Consider the following 21,607-nt stretch of genomic DNA (forward strand, 5'->3'; position numbering starts at 1 on the left):
TATTATCTCCATTAACATTTATTTGTAGGTTATATATGGGTGTTTTGAGATTTTTATGTGCCACGATAATGAGGATCACTCAAATCTTTTAAAAAACGATTTGATGTAGTAGCAGTGTGCAGCTCGTGTGTGGCAGAGCTGGACAGCCTCCAGTTTCTACCTTCAGTGTGTTAAAGGGTGAGACACACTTCGAGGACAGAGGTTAAGTCCATGTTGCACACTCCTTGCTGACATTGGCTTCGTGGATCTGAGGTCCCAAGCATCAGGCCTGAGAGGAGACTTCGGTTTGCTGAAGTACTCTGTAACAGGTATTTTCATCTTGGTGCTTCTTATAAACAGTGGAGGCTTCTGCTCAGCCCCTGAAATAGAAGGAAATCTAAGTGAGACCACAGTTGAAACACTGAGGGCAGCTTCTGCTTTGTTTTATAGCAAATGATATTTTAAAAATATATGAAGCTTAGGTGAATCAGAAACACCCCAAATTCGTTAAAGAATCTATTCTCATCTTAATTTCTTATCACTTGCTCATCTTCATCTTTACTTGTTCTAAATCATGCAGAATACATCGTTTCGCTCTTAGAAGAAGACAGGGTGGATAGGAATGGTTTTTGGCAAAGAGTAAAGAGGATGAACAAGGATGGTGTTGGGGGAAAAGAGAAAAATCTGTGGTCCTGACCGACAAAATGAAGGACAAAAAGGAAGGTAAAACAAATTAATTGTACTCTTAAGACTTTCCAAAACCAAAAATAGTTGCCCCCATCAGGAATGTGAATTTGGGAAGGTGCTGAATATGGTATTAATGGAGAGAAAAAGGCATGATTTGAAGGATTCTTACACAAAAATCTTCTAGGCATCTAGAGAGGGTAAAATATGCATGGGGCCACAGATCGGCAAGGTTGACTAGAAACCACCACTGTCATGGTTTTAGACTCTGAGGCGAGAAGTTTGTAGGAGTAACCAGATCAGTAGACTATCCTCAGAGTCCCGGCAAGGCTGTGGGTGCTCTCTCATCTCTAAACTGTGTAGAAGTGCTGGTCAGCATCTAGAGGGACTTTTGGGTATGGTTAACCCCAGCGCAAACAGATGGGGCCCAGAGTGGACTTAAGGAACTCTGACTGATTACTGTGTCATTCTTGGTATAAAGAGAATTTGGAGAAACAACAAGCTGGAGTGTGGTCAGAGGCTGCTCTCCATCATTATTTTTAACTTGTTTTAAAGCTAGAAGCTTCTGAATTTACATGACTGCGTCCTTAGGCCATTCTAGGCCAATGTAGGACTTTCTTCTGTCATTGATTCTTTCTGGCCCACACATTAGGCTGGTAACCAGCCTTTGGTGAGGCAATAAAACGGCTCCTTTCTATTATATTTTATCTATCCCTTAGGGAACTCACTGTGGCTGATGTAATTTACTGTTTTCTCTGGCCAACTTTGTTTCCAGTGAATTGTTTAGCTAACAAAAACTCTGGGATCATTGTCTGCTTCTAGGCCAATGCATGGCTTCGTTTCATTGAGTTGGCTTGACTGTACCTATAGTTCCTGCTGTCCTGCTTCTCAGAGTGTCTGTCTCACAAGAGGCCTTGTCTTTCAAAAGGAAGGTGAATTTATGCCAAAGTTATGTCTATGAGAAATTCAGCAAATGCTGTCCCTTAAGAATTGAGTTAGAAATCACTTTTTGTTTTTCTTCTAAAAGCACAGATTCTTAAAGTCTATGCCACTACTCAGTAATTATCACAAACTGTACTTAACCTTTTGGCAATTCCTTATTTCCTTCTGATCCTTGACTTGGCACTCTAAATCAGTTGGAGAAAGAAAAAATAAATAAATTTACAGGCACAAATTAAAGTATGCTATCCACAAATTCTGTGTATATCTATCTTAAATATGCTATCCTAATTCTTTATTTTTAACATGCAAACCCAACTAAATTTGCTTCCATTGAGGGATTCTTCTTACTTTGAGTAATCATATGCCAATCCCTAAGGGAAAGAGGCTGACCTTTCCTATCTCCTAGTTTCTGATTTTATGGAAATGGTAGAGACAACCAAATAAAATTATCCATCATAATACTCTTTAAAGTGATGTACTGTGTTTTTTAAATATTAATTTTGTCTTTTACCCAACTTTTAATTTTAAAGCAAGGAGATTTTTCTCTCCTAGCATTCTTCCCACGTGATAGAATAACAAATATGTATGTTTCTTCTGCTATTGGAATTACATGGCTTAAGGAATATTTCTTCTGAAATAATCTCCAATTCCCTTAGCAGTTATTTTTCCTCTCTGGAAACCTCAGAACTATGCTAGAGAAATTTAAGTGAAGCATTTTTTTTTTATCTTCACTATTCTACTAAAAAAGTGATATCTGTGTAATATATATTTAATAGAGTATGCAAAATATTCACAAGAATAACACCACAGTCTCAGTTTCTTTATAGCTTCTATTTTTAGTTTTTAAAAATTCCTGGTTTTTTTAGATTTATAAGCACTTTTTCTTGCTTTGTCCTTAGGGGAAAGGGGCTTTTCCTCAAAAGAAAAGTTATTGGACAAAGAAGACATCACCCTTTCCAAAATGTTCTGAACAGTGAAAGTGAGACCATGCTCATATTACATTTATGAAAATGAAAGAAAGCATTGCAAGCATTTACTGAATAGACACTTAAAACCTTAGCATGTTTAGCATTTTGGTAGATTATGTACTACAGGTTCTCCAAGTAGCCTTGTGATTACCGGGCTGGCTCCCTCACTGATGCCAGTGCTTCTGATTCTGCAGGTGGGCTTGCAGGTGAGTTGACAGGAGGGCATTTAGCTATGGGTGGCTTCCCCGCCTTCGGTGTAGGTTCCACTGCCCGGTTCCTTCTGCAGCGAGTTAAGTTTATCTCAGCCAGCTCCGAGTGAACCAACGCTGACACCCACTGTTTCTCTGATTGAAAGAAAGGTTGGGGAGAGGCAAATTGGCCTTATCTCATTGGCTGGAAACGTAGGATTGGTTCTGTTACTCAGAAAGCCCCCATGTAAAAGGCTGGCAATATGTTCTCTAGTAGATGCCTCGAGGTGAGGACACGTTTCTGTGCAAGAGTTGATTTCTGCTGCTGAGATGCTGTAGGTGCCCTGGGTAGGTAAATCACAGAGATGCTCAACCCTGAAGGGCAGTGGAATCACTTTAAAATACGAAGAACAAAAGCCAGCCCTACATGCTGCTGCTGAAAGTATAAAGATTCCTTATTCAACATAAAGGTAGCTGCACAAAAATAGGTAAGATATGTCCCCATTAAAGTACAGACTGATAGATAAAAATAGTTTCAAGCATATCTAGAAATATATACATTAAAATATTCACTGGCATGATGTCTGTGGTAATTTTATTGATTATTCTGTTCTTTTTTTTTTTTTTCTGATTCACTTGTTTTCTCTCAACAGTAAGCATTCATTACCTGTGTAATTTATTAATTGTTACATGCTTTAAAAAGAAAGAAAAAATAACTAAAAAGAATAAAGATCCATTGCCCCCAAGTTCAGTACTTGTCAGTTGCTTGCCAAGCAATCTTGAGTTCCTGGGGTAAGATGTTGTTGCTAAAAGGGTCACCAGTTTAAAACATTAGTCTGTCCCTAACACACTGGTTCTGAGATTGATTTTCAAAGAGGGGTCCCAGACCAGCATTCCCAGTGTCACTTGGTACTGTATTGGAAGTGTAGTGTGTGATGACCAGCTAGGTTGACTGTATGTATGTCACTTGTAGATGTCCTTCTTGGGAATGACAAGTATATCCATGGAGCAGGTTAGAGGAGCCCAAAGGAGGTGGAGAGATGACTGAGTTGATGGTTTCGGTGGTAGTTGGCAGAGTTTAGAATCTGAAACAAGGAGGGCTATGTCACTGCCATCCAAAGGGAAAGAATGGGCTCTGTGTTTAGGGTTCAGGGAAGGCCAGAGGATGTGCTCAGGGAGGAGCCTGGCTGTGTGGAGTCAGGAGGAGAAGCATAAACCAGTTCTAGCCTCTTCTGGACACTAGTAGTTTGTATCATTCCAGTGAGTTCAGTTTGAGGCATACTGCATTTTGAATTCTTTGCATGACCAGAATGCATATGGTTGGATATGTAAAACTACATGATTCTGATATAGAAACGTAAGGAAGTAATTTTGCAACATTATCTTTACAAATCTAAGGATTTTGGCAGATTCCCAATTTCTGACAACATGAGTTCAGTACCTACAAATGTTTATCTTAACCTCACCTTTTGTACTTGCATGAAGCAGCCACTGTAGAACTTCTCCCAAGGAATCAGTGTGTAAAATGTCACAGAGCTTTGCCAGGATCTGACAGAGAATAGTAAAGTTACACAGAAATGTTACAGGTTTGTAACATACATAACTTGTAAGTTTCCTTCACTTTCAGAATCTCATCTCCCCAAAATTTACTCTGTAAGTGCCCCTCAATGAAATCCACTTGGATTTTAGTTTAAGAGCCAGATTTCAACAGTACACAGTGAACCTTAGCAAAGCACCATTCGTACAGTAGCAGTTTAGGCAGTGCCATGTGCATTTCTTGTGTTGCATCTATTCTATTCCACATGGCACGCACCCTGAAGCTTAAAAAAGTAATGCAGGGAACATTGTCAGCATCTCTTTAAATTTTGATGAGACCTATTTTTCCATTCTATTCTTCTCCTTTCATTTATTTAACAAATAGTTAACACATATTTAAAAAATGTCATGCTCTATGTTTCTGTTAATACTTTCCAAGCAGTGGTAAGTGCTGAGGGATTGCTGTGATACAAGATGCCAGCATTCAGAGTTTAAATTTTAGTGGGTTTATATTAAGCACAGTCCAGTTAACTTAAAATCTGTAAGATGGAAGATGCTTTTGAGAGGAAGCTCTTTAGGAGCTGGGGATTTAGCTCAGCGGCACAGCGCCTGCCTGGCAAGTGCAAGGTCGTAAGTTCGATTCCTGGTACCGGGAAAAAAAAAAAAAAAAAGGAGGAAGCTCTTTAATAGATGCCTCCAAAACCAGCCCTTGGAGGTCTTTCTGGTCTATTACTGTGTCCAAGGAAGCAAGACAGTGTTACTAAAACTACACTCAGTCATGGTTTATTGGACTCAAGGCTGGTTTTCAATAATTCTACCTTGATCTTGGTAGAATTTTTCTTTTATTTATTCAATATTCAACAAATCCATAATAATTACTAGATATTTAGGGTTCATTGAAGATGAAGGGGTAACCAGGTTAGGCAATTATGAGATCTTTATAGGACTACAATTTAATAACAATAAAATAAAATAAAATAAAATAAAATGTAATAACAGTGACTTGAGGGGAGAGATATTACTGAAACAAATAAATAAATTGAGCATTCATATACAACATGTGCTCTGCAGAGCATAGCAAGGGGGAGTGGGATAGAGGGCAGCTGGGAGCACCATCAGCATGGGTGGCCAAGCATTCTGAGTCAGTGATACTTAACCTGAGACTTGAGTGAGGTGGCCACACAGAGGAGCAATGGGAAGAGAATCCTTAGTAGGACAAACTTGTAAGAATGAGCAAACTACTGCAAGGTCATTATGCCAAGAGCATAGTGAGTGAGGTAGACAGTGATTCTGACAGCCTTGTCTAATGTTGTTGTACCGAGAATCAAACTCAGCGCCTTGTGCTTGCCAGGCAGGTGCTGTACCACTGAGCATATCCCCAACCTCTTCCATAGTGATTCTGAAGACTCATTTATTGCAAAATTTTAAGCCAGACCATAAGTCAAATCTGCAGAAATCTATCTCTTGTGCAGTTTTTCCTTCATTCTTTCTATAGTTTTAATCATCTGCATAAATTATTATACTAACACCATTGTTATGCTTTACTTTTAAAATAGTTCCTTCTCAGGATTATTTAATAGCCATCCTTACAATATGCATTTGTTATGTGTGATTGATACTACAGATACTAGTTACTTAAAATACCATTAGAGTCATCATTATAATATTTGTTCCTTTGTTTATGATAGTGGGGTAGTGGATCTTATGGTGAGGCAATATGGCATTTATCAAAGAGATTCAAAAAGGAGAAAAAGTAGCAGATAACAAATATCTGTTGATTGAATCCTCATTGTTATTCTCAGGAATAACTGTGGCCAAGGAGAACCTTCCAAGAGGCTGATATGACATAAAACTATTAAATAGCTAAGTTTTTAATCTTCAAGTGAGAATGTTGGAGGAAATAGTTTTCTAAAGATAAGAAGGAGAGATGAGTGTTGATTGGAAGAATATCTGTCTTTGTGCGTGAATAAATAGGAAGCGGAAAGAAGTTAGTCAGTACCTCTCATGTATTAGGAAGATGAACAAGAATAGGAAGGGGAGAACGGGCAAGTTTGGCAAATGCCAACCTTCTAATCACATCTCTTCTAAGCCAAAGTTTGTGTATATAAGAGTGACAGGATTCCAGGGAAAAATAAAACTAAAAATGAAAATAGGAGCAGGCCTTGGATTTGAGAGTAAGGAGTTTTAAATAAATTCACTTACCAATGAGGAACCACCCATGAGTTTTTATGAATTAATGCTATGGGGCTTTTTGTTTTGTTTATTATGGTTTATTTTTTTGTTTGTTTATTTTGTTCGTTTTCATGTTCATACTTCTCCAAGTTAAAGATTTAATAAACTTGACTCTTACTTTTATTTCCTGTTCCAGGTAGTTTGGTATGCACACGGTCTTCTCTTTGACATCAGACCTGGGTAGGCTTCCCTCTGAAGAGCAGGAGACAGCCGTAGAGCTTGCCTTTGAAGGTAATGGCAGATTCTTGGCCTTAAATTCTTCCTAAATCAAAGGTATTATATAATTAATATGCATTTGTTTCCACTTATATTTTCTATTCAAATTTAACAAAATAGTGAGAAACATTGTAGTTAGTAAGCAAGATCCATGAAAGCAAGTGAAGTTAGTTTTAATGCTCCTTTAACTCTATCAAACATATATATTTGGAAATAAAACAGTGATGCATTGTTATTAATTTTTGGTGAACTCACTTAAAACCCTTGATTAAACACCATGAGAAGTCTTTTTTTGATATTTGGGATTGAACTCAAGGCCTTGTGCATGCTGAGCAAGAACTATATCAATCAGTGAGCTATATATTCAGCCTAGTAATTTTTAAATATTTAATGTGGAATTTTTATTTGTATTGCAATTTCAGAGGTAACCAACTCCTGATGGCTGAGATTTGCTGTTTATTTAGGAAGAATCTTCTTTTATAGCCAAGAAAAGATAGCTGAGAGGTTTTATGACATTGGAAAGTAATCACATCTTATGAACTGCTACCTCTGTACTCTGCTAAATGGCAGCTGAGAGGCAGAGAGACAAATTTCTTTCCTCGATTAGCTGGAAGAGGAAACAGAAAGACTACTTTCACATTCTGGTAAATATACCGTTTCTATATACTGCTAGGTAAATATACTGTTTAAATATACTGTTGAAAAAGATACTATTTAAAATGTAATACACTGTTTAAAAATATATGTCAGAGCTTGAAGTCTGGAAGAGTTGCAGAAACTTTAGATCTGTGTGTTTGTTCGAGGAAAGGGTTTTTAACAACTTCCGGACATGACTGATTTATAAAGCCGCACAGAAGTAGTGACCAAATGAGTTACCAGCCTGGGATTGTGATGATTGGAGTTGATAGAACAATGCTTCACTATTGGCGTTTAGTGAAAATAAAGTTATATTTAGAGGCTTTCTTTTTTAAAAGTTTATTGTATATACTTATGGAGAAATAATAATATATATTTTTGGTTAAATCCCCTGTTGAATATAATTTAAAAGGCTGAATTAAGAAAAATATGGCGGAGGTTTAGCTTAGTGAGAGAGTACTTGCTTGGCATGAACAATGCAGTTGGTTGTGCACTCAGCACTACCTCAGTAAATAAATCAGTGAATAAAATGGGGATAGATAGGTTGGGACTGAAAGGGAAGTAAGAACCTGGAAGTATTTCAAGTACAGTAACTATTTTTGCCGTGACATCGTTGTGTGATCATGAAAAATGAACATTTTCTTTTTAATAGCCTTAAGAGACCTGAAAAACAGGTTTCAAAGCTTAAGCCCAAATCAAGGGCCACTAGGGCTACCGCACCAAGACGAAGAGGACATGGAAGTACAGCAGTGTTTGAGAGACGTGGCATGAGAGCAAGATGCGAACTTGTTTGAAATTGGCCGAAGATGATGGGGCCTCTGGGTTCCTACAGAAGTCAGCAGATTTTCTCCGGAAGAAAGCCCATTCAGCATGGGCTTCAGATGGCTGCAAATAATGTTTCATACCTGATGAGAATTGGCAGATATTTTGGACTTAATGCTAATGAAAATGTTGCATAGCAAAAACTGTGTAAACTGCTAAAGCAATTCATAGCTTTAAAGCACTCACATTAGAAAAGTAAGAGAAGAAAAAAAGGTATGGAGAAAACTGGAACAGAAATAAACTAAATAAGAAATACAATAAGAGAAAAAAAATCACAAAATTAGTTTTTGATATACTACTAACTTGATAAATTTCTGTTAAAAACAACCAAGAAAAACCAAGACACATTAACAAAACCATTATATAAAAGGGTACTTTTTAAAGATCCTGAAGGTAATTTTAAAGGAACATAAAGACATTATTTATGACTTTGTCAGTAAAGCTAAAGTAAAATAAACAATTTTTAGAAAAAGAATATATTACCAAAATTGATTCACAAAGACAAGAACAAACTGAAGAATTCAATAACACAGATTTCAAAACAAAGAATATTATCAGGAACGAACAGTTAGGTTCATAATAATGAAGGTCATTTCATTAAAAGACATAAAAAAACCTAAAACAAGAGGCTTCCAAATACATGCATAAAAAGTCAGAGAAATGATAAGAGAAATACAGGAACCTACAATTATAGGTAGAAATGTTGACATCTCTCTAGCAATAATGGGTAGAAAAAGTGGACAGCAAATCAGTAAGACTGTAGGAGATTTGAGCAATAGTATCAACTTAGTTCACATTCTACCCAACAGAATGAGAAGTGAGAGTTTTATACATGAGCACATGGAAATTTATTAAGGTTGAACATACTCTGGTTTATTTAACAATCCTCAATTAATTAAAAAATTCAGAGTTTACAGTATCTTTTCTTTCCAAATGGGATTAAATTGCAAATCAATAACATAAATTTCCCAAACATTTGGTAATTTAATAACATAATTTTAAGTAACCCACAGGTTAAAGAAGAAATTAAAATGAAATTAGGAAGTAATATGAACAGAGTAAAAATTAAAACATTAGAATTTTGATGATGCAGGTAAAGTAGGAAAATTTTACAAGAAAGTTACAATAACTCATTTTTTTGTTAGGAAAAACATCTCAAATCAGTGACCTAAGTTTTACAATATATTATACAGATAAAAGCCAAAATCAATAAAATATAAACAGAAAAACAAACAATAGAGATAACTGATGAGATGGTACATTGATTCATCAAGGTCAATAAAGCTTGCAAAGTTTTAGCAAGACACATCAAAGAACAAAAGACACAACTCATCATATCAAGAATGAAAGAGCAAACATTTGTATGGGTTGAAATTGTGAAAAAGGATATTTCATGAATAATTGTATATCAGTCAATTCAACAACTTAGATGAAATGGGCATATTCTTTGAAAATACAAACTACTGAAGCTCACCAAAGAATAAATAGATGCCCTGAAAAGTCTTTATCTATGAACAAAAGAAATTGAATTTATGGCTAAAAATTTTGGCCCAAGGAAAACTCCAGGCCTAGATGGCTTCACTGAAGAAGCTACCAAACTTTAAAAGATAATATCAGTTCTACATAGAATTTTTCAGAATATTAAAGAAGAATTCTCACTATTCTATCATGCTTGTACAAGGCTGGAACCAAAATCAGAAGAGACACTATAAGAGATATACAAATTTTCCTCAGGAAAATGGGCACAAGAATGTTAGAGAGTGTCTTGTAAAACTGAATTTAAAGAGATAACCATCACCAGATAGAGTTTTTACTAGGAATGAAAGGTTGATTAGCATTTGCAAGTCAACCAAGTCAAGTATGTCTTACTATATTAGCAAAGAAGAAAGTAATATGATCATCTCAGATACAGGAAAATATTTGGCAAAATTCATTTCCCATTTGTGATACAACTCTAGAAACAGGAACTTTCTCCACCATCCATGGATAAAGTAAACCAACAGGGTGTATAATGCTGAAAGCCTGAGTCTTTTCCCCTATGATCATGTCCAAGGCAAGAATGTCTGCTTGCAGCACTTCTAATCAATAGAGGTTTAAACATCACAATAAGGCATGAAAGAGGTAAACAGCATGCAGATTTGAACATGTAATAGAAAAACTTATAAATTTGGGCCTTATCAAACATATTTTTTAATAGATGCTGATACCAGAAAGAAAGCAAAACAAACAAACATTTGCAAATTTGCATATATGTGTGATTGGCAAAAGATTTGCATCTAGAGTGTATAAAGAACTTTTATAACATTATAACAAAAAGGCCAAAAACTCAATTTCAAAAATGGGCAAAGGATTTGAACGTATGTTTTCCATAAAAGGGCATATGGATGGCAAGAATGTGAAAAGATGTGGGCTTCATTACTCAACAGGGATACAAAAATAGAAAACACAATAAAATACCTGTACATACTCACTACACTGGCTCAAGTAAAAAAAAAGACTGACCATAGTAAGTTTTGGGAGGATGTGAAGGAAAGAAACTCATATATACTGCCAGTGGGAATGTAAAATGGTACAATCAGTTTGGAACACCATTTGAGCAGACCTTTAAAGTCTGAACATAAAACCACTGTAAGACTCACTCATTCCACTCTTGTGGTTTACCCAAGAGAAAAAAAAAGAAAATATACATCCAGACAAAGACTTGTATGTAGATGTTCATATAAGCTTCATGAAAAATTGGAAACAATAAGTAGGTGAATGAATAAACAAACTGTGGGATAACCATACAACTGAACACTTCTCAGAATAAAAAGGAATATAGAGGCACACAAGATGGACATACATCAATAGTGTGCTCATAAACTACCATAAAATAACCATCCTGAGTCAGAGGAACCAGGTTTTAACAGAGAACTCACCATGTGGTTTTATTGTAGAAACATTTTAAAAAAATCCATGCTAATCTTTAATTACATAAAGCAGATAAATGTTTGCCCCTAGCAGAAGCAGAGTTGCAAGGAAACTTCTAGGACTGATAAATGTGTGCATTTTCTTGATTTTGATGGTTGCTTTCCAGATGAAAACATATATTTGTCAAAACTCATCAAATTGTTCATTTTGAGTGTTTGCATTTTATATACTGTTAATTATAGCTTGGTAAGGCTATAAAAATACTGTGAAACATGGTGACTTTTTAAGAAGTTATGCAACGAGAAAGGAAATGATAGAAGTCAAACTAAGTGGGTGCAAATAGACATTTATTTACCTTTTTGATTACAAAGGGATTGTCACTGGAAGTTTTGAAGAACTCATTGACTTTTCTACTGGGCTCTGAAATGAAATTGTGGAAACATTTAAATTGAGCTGAAAAAGAATTTCTTTTTTTTTAATATATAGAATTTTTAAAAAATTTTTATTTTAAAGAGAAAAAACCCAAAACAACCCTCCTAAACAAAGTCAAAAGCAAAACAACAAACAATTAAAATGATACAGAATTTCAAAACAAGGTGATAAGGAAATTAACAATAGTTGTTATATTACATATTGTTATCTTCAAAGTATTTGCTTAAATCACCAGACATAGGCATGATAAGAGTGATAAAACAATTAAACATCAACTGTTCCTTTCAAACCGATAGAAATCAGTAGTACAATTATCCCAGCTATCTTATATATATATATTTCTCCTACTTCTTGAAAAAGAGTTTCTACCACATGATATGTGTGTCAGTTGCTGAAATACATAGGAGTATATCTGAATTTAAATTAAAGTCAACTCAGGGATGTGTTTATAAATATTAGTAATCTTGAAGATGGAATTCCATTACAATCACGTAATAAAAACACATTTATTTAAAAAATTATATTCCCAAAGTGATAATATAAGGGTATACTGCAAGTGCTTTCTTGATCTAGTAAAACTAATTTATGCACACACATGTGACTGAAAACATTGTTTGTCTCTCTTTTATGTCCTCATCCCTGTCATTTTCTTTATTTAGAAGAGAACTGACACGTGTTCTTTGCCCTGAAGACAGAGTTTTGTGCTGTTATAATTATAACCTTTATTTTCTTTCTTATTTCATTAGCCTCTTAACCCTCCCTTTACTTGTTCATCTAACTAGATCCCTTTAAATTATCCTAGAATAAATCGAAGATTTGTTTAATTTTCCTTTACATTAATCTTTTTGGGGGAGGGGAGTGGTTGAGATACAGTCTTGTATGTAGTTCAGGCTGGCCTTGAACTCACAATGTAGCCTAGGCTGGCTTTGAACTTGCAGCAGTCCTCCTGCCCAGCTTCTCAACTGCTGAAATTGTAGGCATGCATTCACCACCACACCTGGCCTCCTTTACATTAATTTAAAGGTATATGCTATATAATGATGCTATCTTTTTCCCAAAGCCACAGTTGACACAATTTTTTATAAGATAAATAGATTTTGAGCATATCCTTAATAGTAACTAAATCCATTAGTTCTACCTGAAAAAATATAGGAAATAAAGTTAAAGTTACTTCTCTCCAAGTAATGAAACCATAGTTATGGGTGGTAAGTATATAAGGTCAGTATTCACTTGTGGAAATAGAACCTACTTTATTTCAGCAAGCACATAAATAACAGAGAGGATTAAGAGATTGGCACAGTGCTGGAAAGACTGGTCTTGATCTCGCAGATCACACTAAGAACCACACCTTGGGTGTGACCCACCACTGGGGGCACAGTCTTCACTCCAGTCAGAGGAAGGGGGCTGGGAGGCCACAGGCGCATCCATGAGGCTCAGGGTAGGCACCGGAACGGTGCTGCAATCAGAAAGCCATGGTATCTGCAGACATTGCCTGCTGACACCCCGAAATAAAGAATCTGTACATGGGGATGCTGTAGAAGGAAAATGTAGTGTTTTTTATAACAGAAAAGAACCAAAAAGGTGAGTGCAGGCCCATAAGTGCCATGTGTCTCACTGGGTGGTGATAAACAGTTCCCAGGAAGGGAGTCTGTCTCCAAAATGTAATTTTTCAGTTTCTAGGTCCTATGGGATAAGAAGGGACACCAGAAAGATGAAACAGGAGGGCTTCATTGTTTCCAGAGTTAGGGAAGAAGGAGAAACTTGTGAAAGGGTGAGACGAGTTAACAAGCGTGAAGACCTTGGAAGAGCATGTCACATGGTGAGTATTCCACCAGTGATCACTCTTGTTATCGTGAGGCAGACTCATAGCTTACATTCGCAAACAATTCAAATGTCCTGAGAATTTTAGTAACAGTGTGTAATTATATATGAGTGGAGAAAGACAACCACTTTTTTGTCATGCAGAATTCCTTTCTTCTATTTTACATTTTCCTTTGTGTGTTGCTACATTTTACTTTTGATAAAATTTATCAACTTCAGTCAGCATTAATAATGGGGACCTAGGGAGAAACCAAGGAGATGAGGACCCCACTGGGAAGCTGAAAACGTGAAATTCTGTTCTGTTCTGTCTCCTGGACTAGCTTTTGGACTGACATAGTTTCCCTGTGGGTGTTGCATTCATATGTGGCATATCTCGCAGCTACTTCTGTAGGAATCAAGAACTACAACCACACCACATACGCCTTGGACATAGTAAGAGCAGTAACAGTATCTATTAGCATTACTGTACTATTTAAGTAAGATTAGACAAATAAACGTTTTATAATGAAATATTTTTATAGTGAAACATTTTATAATGAACTTCATAGTGAGAAAATCTGACTATTTAAAAATTACTACGTGTATTTTAGTAATTTTATAGATTCTACCCTCCAGTTATTTGCAGGAGCCTAAGAAAACATTCCATCATTTGAGACAGACTCACCAGAATGTGGTCGCGTGGGCATCTTGACACTGTTTGGGGCTGGAGACACTCCTTGGACAAGGCTCCCTGGGGCTGCAGGGCTGGGCAGGCAGCTGCCTCTGGCAGGTGGGATATCATTCTTCTCCAGGTGGCTGAGCTGGCCACCTTCCTGCAACGTTCTGAGTGCAATCTCATCATCCTTCACAGTGCAGATTGGAATGTTATTCAAGCCTAGGTGAATAATGATTAAAAACAAGATCAAATAACCAGATAAGGTCTTAAGCAGGTTTTCTTTCAACGATCATCACTTTCCCAATAAAATACTGTTAAATGTACACAAAATACTGGACTTCAGATTGTATGATCCAGTGGTAGGTGGACATTCTTTCAGCGTGTAGCCTGTTTTGTTTGCAAGGCATGCTTCCTTTTAGTGTTCCGCAGTCTTGTCAGACTTGAGAACTAGGTCCAAATCTTTGCTCTTGGTCTGGGAGTCAAAGCTTTATCCCAGATCAGCCTCTCAATCCATGTCCTCGTGATGTGTTTCAAACTGAGATATTTTAGAGCAGTCAGAAAGCCTCTGTATAATAAGGTCTTCTGAAGAGCGCAAACTCATTTTGTTTGCTTCCCATTCCTGGTGCCTCGAAAGTGCCCGACACAAAGTAATGCTCTTTAGTTTGTTGAATGGATGGATGATTGACACAATCGAATGTAAGGCTTTTATTTAGTCAGATACCTAGAAGTTTACTGATAGTTATTGTTTCTCCGAAGAAATAAAACAAAATTCATGAAGATGGCATCACATCTTGTAATTATCCTTTAAACACTTAACTTAGTGATTGGCGTAGGCATGTAGTGAAAAGTTGCTTATCAAATAAAGCACAGAAAACTTTAACATACAGACAAGTCAGTAGAAAAACACATTTTCTCTACAACCTCCTTCAATTGATTAAAGAAAAGCATGTATGGGAAGATTGTTTAGGAAACAAGTGGGACTAAGACGGGGCTGGGGATTTAGCAGAGAAGAGATGCTGCTTCTTCCTCTTCTAGGGTACTTTTGGAGGATGGTGGGAGATACATGGCTGGGCTCTCTGACCTTTTTCATTGACATGGATGATGTCCCCACCAGATAACTACTAATGTGTCTTTCCCTGAGAGGACCCGCACGCAGGCTCTGTGGGCTGGAGCAGTCCTGTTATAGCAGTCGGCTGTCTTGAGCTGAGTTCTTTCAATATGGTTCTGCACCAGCTTTCTCCTCAGTGTCTACCCGAGGCTTTGCCCAAGCCTCTGTGGGAAAACAACTTAGTCCCACTCTTTTTTTTTTTTTCCCTCCAGTACCAGGAATCGAACTCACAACGTCGTGCTTGCCAGGCAAGCACTGTGCCACTGAGCTAAATTCCCAGCCCCCTTAGTCTCACTCTTGCTCTGCTAACATGGACACTATGTTCTGTGTCCCCTGCAGCGTGGGGGGTTCAGGGCAGGTTCCCCCAAGGAAAACATTTCCTGGTTCCTTAGTGGGGTACACAGAGCCTTTCAGAATCTGTCCTCTTGTTGACTTTTCTCTGCCAGTCCCAGTTCTCCCTCCTTCCTGCTCATATGCCCATACCATGCGTGTCCATCTTCTTGGTTTCCTCTGCCCTTTGCTGTCTTACACTGACTGTTCCTCTGTGTCCCTTGTTCATGTCCTTAACTACAAACAAAGGTATTATCATTACTGTCATCTTACTGAGTAGCTTGACCAGCCAGGCAATCTAGCTCCTGAGGCCAAGCTTTTGCCAATACTTTCACCCTGGATAGCATGTTGAATAAGTAATGGATAGCTAGACAGCTGAAAGAATAAATCAATGATCACTGGTCACGCCTTTAAGTGTCACTTCTGTGTTGATGACTTTCAAATGTACATCTCTCCTCCCGACTTCCTCTTGAGAACTAGACCCAGATTTCCACCCGATGCCCAGTAATTCTGGAGCATGGATTTCATCGGCTCAAGTATGAGCTCTAGGAGCATGGACCCCTCCCCCAGCTAGAACAGGTGTGATGTTTGTTAGAGATCAAGTAAATATCTGCTGAGGGAAATGACCTACTGTCTGCCCCTCAGTTTTCTAGTTCTGATAGCAACACGTAGGGAAGGGACCAACAGATTCTCCTTGTCTTCATCACCAAGACCCTGTCCTTGTTCCCTATAGACTCTCCAGCTTCACAGTCTGCCCTCACTCAGTCTCACTGGACAGCGAGGATGCTGAACCTCAAGTGTGCATTTCGGTCTTCCTAATCGTAGCCTCTGTTTCCAGGTCCTGCCCTTTGCCCACAAAAGATGGCTCATTTTTATCAGCACAGTAGGTTTCAGTGTCCTGCTTTCTGTCACCTCAGGAATGTGATGGCAATGGTTAATCTTGAGTGTCAGCCTGAGACCTGATTGGGGGTGAGTAAAGCACACCTGTGGGTGTGTCTGGTGGGTCACTGGTGTGACCTTGGAGCCTGTCTGTCCTTGGCCCCTTCCTCTCTGCTCCCTTCTGCCCTGCTTCCTGGTTGCCATAAGGCAAGCAGCCTTCCTCTTCAGCCCCAGAGTCAGGTGACCACGAATGGAAAGCTCTGAAACTGTGACCCCAAACCGACATTTCTTCCTGTGAGCCATGTATGTTGGGTATTTTGTCCAGCAGTGGTAAGCTGATGTTTCCATCTGCGGGGATCACGATAGCAGTGGCTCTTAGGAGGCAATGCAAAGGGCATGCTGAGGGTCTGCTGAGTGAGCCCACAGTGGGGGTGGGCACGTGCCCCCCATCCTGGGTGAACTACTGGCTCCACTGTAAGTCCCAAGAGATCTGCCTGTTTCCCTCACACTGCATGACCTTGAGAAAGCTACTCTCAAAACATCTCTTTTTTGTCTAGAACCTAAAGTATGTGTAAAAAGTGTACACATTTTTGTTCTTCAAGATGATTTGAGAGAAGACACTCTCATTGTTTAATTTCTAAGAAGTCTATTGCATGAAGTTAAAGCAAAAGGAAGGAGAGAGGTAGGAAAGAAGGAAAAGAAAGGGAGCAAGAGAGAGAGGAGGGAAGGAGAGAGAAAGGGGAGGAAGAGAGGAGAAGGGGTGAAGTGTATATTTCCCCATGGCTCACAGCTAGGATGTAGGTACGGGCGTGGCTGTGCGGGTAGTTACGGGATTAGAATACTGTCAAAACATCTGCGCAGTGCTGTCCCAAGCTCTCCCTTTTCCTGGCAACTTGAACCCCTCTTCAGCCCTCTGTCTCAGCCATCCAGCACCCACAGGCCAATGTCCAAAAAGGAAGCCCCAGCAGACTTCTGCTTTAGCTCCCGTTCTGTCCTCTGATCCCGATCGCCAGTGTCCACGCCTTGCCAGTGGCTGAACATTGTGAACCCAAATCACCAAGAGGCCCAAGCGTGGGAGACAGTGTGGTCCTAGGACCCGAGTTCTCTACCTTTAATGTGGCAGACTCTCCTGGGATGAGGCGTGTGCCTGACGAGAAAGCATCTCCCGCTTCCAGGGGTAGCTGTGTTGCCTCTGTTCTTCAGCTGAGTAGACATCGGGGACCCGGGGTTCATGGCCATGGTGTGATGGTCTCCCTCTCCCTGATGCATTCAGAGCACTCTTGGGGTCCAGCGTGCTTGACCTCACTTCCTGATGCACACAGGCTCTGAAATCAGAGGGCCAGTCATTCTGATGAGAGCCCTGGAACACCCTACACACCAGCATTTCTCCATTGTTGTCTCACTGAATTGTTTCTTACATCAAGCTATTTTGGTTTGAAACCAAATTTTTGTAAACATTGAAAAAAAATACAACCTGGAGTGGAACATAAAACATTTTCTCCAGGAAAAATAAAAATATTTGTGAAAAAGCATGAAGTATATTATTTTTACCTTTGTGTAATGTCAGTTTACTGGTTCATCAACAGAAATACATTATATTGTTATCACTTTTAATATGGCAAATTTCAATGATGACTTTAAAATGTGATACCCAAAAATAATGTTTCCATTAAATTAACTTTTTCTTCTCTCCTCCCTTCCTTCCTTCTTCTCTCTCTCTCTGTCTCTCTCCCGCTCACCCTCCATTCCTCCCTCCCTTCCTATTTTCCTTTGATTTATTTTGAGACAGTTCGTAGCTAACTTTCTTAGTTGCCCAGGTTGGACTTGAGCTTATGATCCTGCTGCCTCAGCTTCCCAGAGTGCTTGGAATTACTTGTGTGCACCACCATACCCAGCCCAACTTAACTTCCTACAGGGATCTTTCATATTGTACTCTAAGAAAACTATCATCTTAGATTTTTATCACCTTCTAAAAGGATGGTAAAATCTAAAGAAAGAAACATTTCCCAAAGATGATATTGCATCCATAGTTAACAAAATGAAGAACACTGGTCTTGTTGTTTGTGATGTTTGGTAATATTTAATGTTCTTTCAATCACTCAACAAATATTTTTTAGACACTACAGTGAGATAGGTTGAGGGGATTAAAGGTAATGTTATGACTCTTTGTGAACTCACAGTCATGTGGAAAAGAACTGGATTAAAAACATAAGAAAGAATTATATAAGCTTTCTTAATGATACGATACTACTTTCAAGATCTAAGAAGATTGTTTTTCTGGTGCCCACTGGATATTTCTTTTCTCACCTGGAAGGCTCATTCATCATATTAGAATTGGGAATATGCCTTTTATTTCTAGCCATGGCAGAGAATTCTTTTGACTCAGTACGGTTTGCTGTGTTACATGTCCATGCTCTAGAAACTGAACTCTGGATTGTGTTTGGCAAATATTTTTTACTTTATTAACTATCGTTTCATACCACAACAATTTGTTTTTCAGGGTATATTTTTAGAATGTATGGCTTATAAATTACTAGCCTTGTTGCTATACAATAGCTGACTTTGAAGAATTTGTTTGATATAGTTGGATAAATGTAAAATTCAGAAAGTACTATTATCTAACATTAAAACATTTTCTTACTGCTTTTATGAGCACCACAGTGAGGGGTTAACCCTAACCCTGAGTGTCAGACCTGAGGTGTGCGCACCCTCTGTGGGGCCTTTCCTGCAGTCGAGTCAGAGAGCTCATTTTCAATCTGTGCTGGGAAGAAGGGGCCAAAGACCCTTGTGGGTGGGGTGGGGGCGGAATGTAGGCCCCTGCACATGCGCAGGCTGCAGTCTGCGTCTGCTTTTTCACACTCCTTTCTCAAGGGCCAACCTGATCTTTGTCAGCTCCTCAAGCTCATGTCTCTTACTATTTTCTTTTACTTTCTAATTAAAGCTTTTTTTTTCTATAAAAATATGGTATTTATAGTCCCAGCTTTGCCCTTCACCAGAAAAATGACTGCAAATTAAGTGATTTATTTTCCAGGTTTTAGTTTGTTCATCTGTAACCTGATGGCATGGACTTGCATGTCAGCTGGCATATTCAGTTTCTCTCCCATGTATGTTGATGCATGCCACTTCTCCCAGGTATGTTTGAGTGGTAGGGAGACACTAGATTTTGGTGTAACAGGTCACCAACAAAACAAAGAACAGACTCTCTCCCCTGTGAAAATGGCAGTTCCCCTGGAATTCTGAACTTACCTTTTACTTAAACTTTGAAAAGATGCTTTGGTTTACAAGACATTTAATATGATGTGTGGCTTTTAATTTTTTCAATAATGTTTAAGGGATTGTCTTGGTTACTTTTCTCTCGTTGCTGGGACAAAATACCCAACACCCAAAATGAAGGAAGGAAAGGTTTATTTAGCTTACAGTTTGTGGAGGTTTCAGTCCATACTTGGCTGGCTCTGAGGCAGAAGATAGCAAAGCAACAAGAGCAAAGGGGGGAATGGCAGTCGAACAGCAAACAGCCAGAGCAAAAGGGGAGGAATGGCGGCAAGCAGCTTCTTTCCCTGCCTTACATTGTAAACAGGTTACCCCCACCTAAGGGGCGTGTAGCTCTCACATAATCTCCATGCCCTCCTCTTCCACAGGCTCCAGATGTATACAAAGCACCCTGGCTTCCTGCTGAGTCACTTAGCCAAACCTCTAGACTCCCCAAGTTGACACAATTTATCAACCATAACAGGGATGAAGGCAATAAACAAATATTGTATCCACATATATCACTAAAGTTCTATAAATAGATATTCTATGTGCTGTGATCTGAATGTGTGACCCCCAGTCATATGCTGAATTCTAATCACAAGTGTGATTGAGAGGCTTATGGGAGTTCCTGGGGGCACTAGGGTGGGTGGGCCTCCAAGAATGGAGTGAGTGCCTGGAAAGGGGCTCCAAGAGCTGCCCTCTCTGTGTACTCCATGAGGATGCAGGGAGAGGTGCCTCCAGGAGCACTGCCCAAGCCCTCACCAGGCCCTGACCTGTGATGCCACCTTGGACTTCTGTGTCTCCAGAACCGGGAGAAATAAACTCCTCTTGCTTGTACCCTCCTCAGATTTATAAAGCTTTGCTACAACAGCTCAAATGGCTGAAGACAGTGTTCTTTTAAAACTCTGGCTTAAACTTAAATTTTCAAATATGCAGTAATCAAATGAAAGCTTTGTAATGCCCTATTTCCTTAAAACAGGTTTAATTTGTGTTTTTTGTTGGATGATATTTAATAAAATATTTCTGAGAAACTGGTAAAGTTCTGTTGTTAGAGGGAAAATATATGATTTTAATCACAGAATAAAACATGACTGAAAACCCACGGAGCAACTGCGTGCAGCTGTGAGGAGGGGAAGCCCGGACTCGGGCTGAGGAAGGCCCTTCCTGCAGATGACAGAGCGACAGTGCGAGAGAGCAGCAGCTCTCATCTAGACTTCCATTTCGCTTGAAATGTCTTGTTTTTTCCTTCTTCCTTTTTTTTTCTGGTACCGGGAATCAAACTCACGACCTTGCGCTTGCAGCGCAGGCGCTGTGCCGCTGAGCTATATTCCCAGCCCCCTCACTTGAAATGTCTTAAAAAGAAGATCGATTTAAAGGTCCTTAAGTAAATCATACCTTAAACTATAGAAAAATATTTAATGTTGAATTTAAACTGTACCTGTGATGGTTTTAAGAGGAAATGATCTGGGTGACAGGAACTGCTACCCTCCCAGCACTATAAGGGTCTGGACTGAGATTTCCTCACTTGCTTTACCTTTGTACTAACCTGGGAGTTTTGACTGGGAGAAATAGCCCAATGTCCAAAGACTCCAGAAGAATACAGCTGCCTCCCACTCTCACTCTAAGGAGCCTCTGTGGCTCCTGTTGGTAGGATACATGACACAGCTTAGCAACAAGGTAACATTCCTTGAGAAACTGAATTCCAGAATTCTGTACCTGCCATTCTTCTCAGAGCTCCACTCACCTACAGCTTGGTGAAACCGTGTAGCCACAAGTGATTTTTCTCAATTTTAGACAAATGTTAGAGTTGCATCAATTCAAGAGAAAAGCAAAGCAAATGCAATTCTGTTTCAGTAACACTATCTGAAGGAATCTCACTTGGCTTGATTAAAAGCCCTGGGAAGATGGTGTGAATGATTTGAAGTTTTCTCAGTTACTGTTGAGTATACTATTCTAGATGTCAGGATGTCCCTGCTGACAACTAATTCAACAAGTATGAAAAAAATCCTGAAATATT

The 21,607-nt window shown here is 38.8% G+C and overlaps 2 protein-coding genes and 1 long non-coding RNA gene across 4 annotated transcripts in view; 2 read left to right on the forward strand and 1 right to left on the reverse strand.

Moving 5' to 3' along the window:
* Nucleotides 1–21,227, reverse strand: LOC102024357 (chromosome unknown open reading frame, human C4orf17). The gene is made up of 9 exons (XM_005406272.2): nucleotides 21,137–21,227; nucleotides 17,448–17,663; nucleotides 14,031–14,240; nucleotides 11,469–11,533; nucleotides 6,648–6,791; nucleotides 4,228–4,309; nucleotides 2,725–2,917; nucleotides 1,747–1,790; nucleotides 1–359 (listed from the first exon to the last, which is right to left on the reverse strand). The coding sequence occupies exons 2-9, from the start codon at nucleotides 17,605–17,607 to the stop codon at nucleotides 163–165; spliced, it is 1,095 nt and encodes a 364-aa protein (XP_005406329.1). The 5' UTR covers nucleotides 17,608–17,663; nucleotides 21,137–21,227; the 3' UTR covers nucleotides 1–162.
* Nucleotides 6,676–14,068, forward strand: LOC106146816. 2 transcript variants are annotated; one of them, XR_001231405.1, is made up of 3 exons: nucleotides 6,676–6,760; nucleotides 7,168–7,389; nucleotides 8,034–9,121. It is a non-coding gene; the product is annotated as an uncharacterized LOC106146816 (long non-coding RNA). The 2 variants fall into 2 exon arrangements; XR_001231404.1 differs by lacking the exons at nucleotides 7,168–7,389; nucleotides 8,034–9,121 and adding exons at nucleotides 13,219–13,364; nucleotides 13,982–14,068 and having other exon boundaries at nucleotides 6,684–6,760.
* The window catches only part of Adh7 (alcohol dehydrogenase 7 (class IV), mu or sigma polypeptide), a 34,936-nt gene continuing 31,516 nt past the window's right edge, over nucleotides 18,188–21,607 (forward strand). Inside the window, exon 1 of the mRNA XM_013505405.1 lies at nucleotides 18,188–19,470. The gene's annotated coding sequence lies outside the window, so the exon portion shown is untranslated. The remainder of the gene's footprint in view (nucleotides 19,471–21,607) is intronic.

This window comes from Chinchilla lanigera, unplaced genomic scaffold (assembly GCF_000276665.1).
Source record: "Chinchilla lanigera isolate Chin_1 unplaced genomic scaffold, ChiLan1.0 scaffold00095, whole genome shotgun sequence".
NCBI classification, from domain to species: Eukaryota; Metazoa; Chordata; class Mammalia; order Rodentia; family Chinchillidae; genus Chinchilla; species Chinchilla lanigera.

What these genes read in the sequence shown, in the direction of transcription:
- LOC102024357 (XM_005406272.2), bottom strand. Translation starts at nt 17,607, where the DNA reads ATGCATCAGGGAGAGGGAGACCATCACACCATGGCCATGAACCCCGGG. An exon ending in GAGAGTCTGCCACATTAAAG is followed by an intron (nt 14,241 to 17,447) that starts GTAGAGAACTCG and finishes TTATTCACCTAG; the next exon opens with GCTTGAATAACATTCCAATC. An exon ending in ATCCCTTTGTAATCAAAAAG is followed by an intron (nt 6,792 to 11,468) that starts GTAAATAAATGT and finishes CCTTTGATTTAG; the next exon opens with GAAGAATTTAAGGCCAAGAA.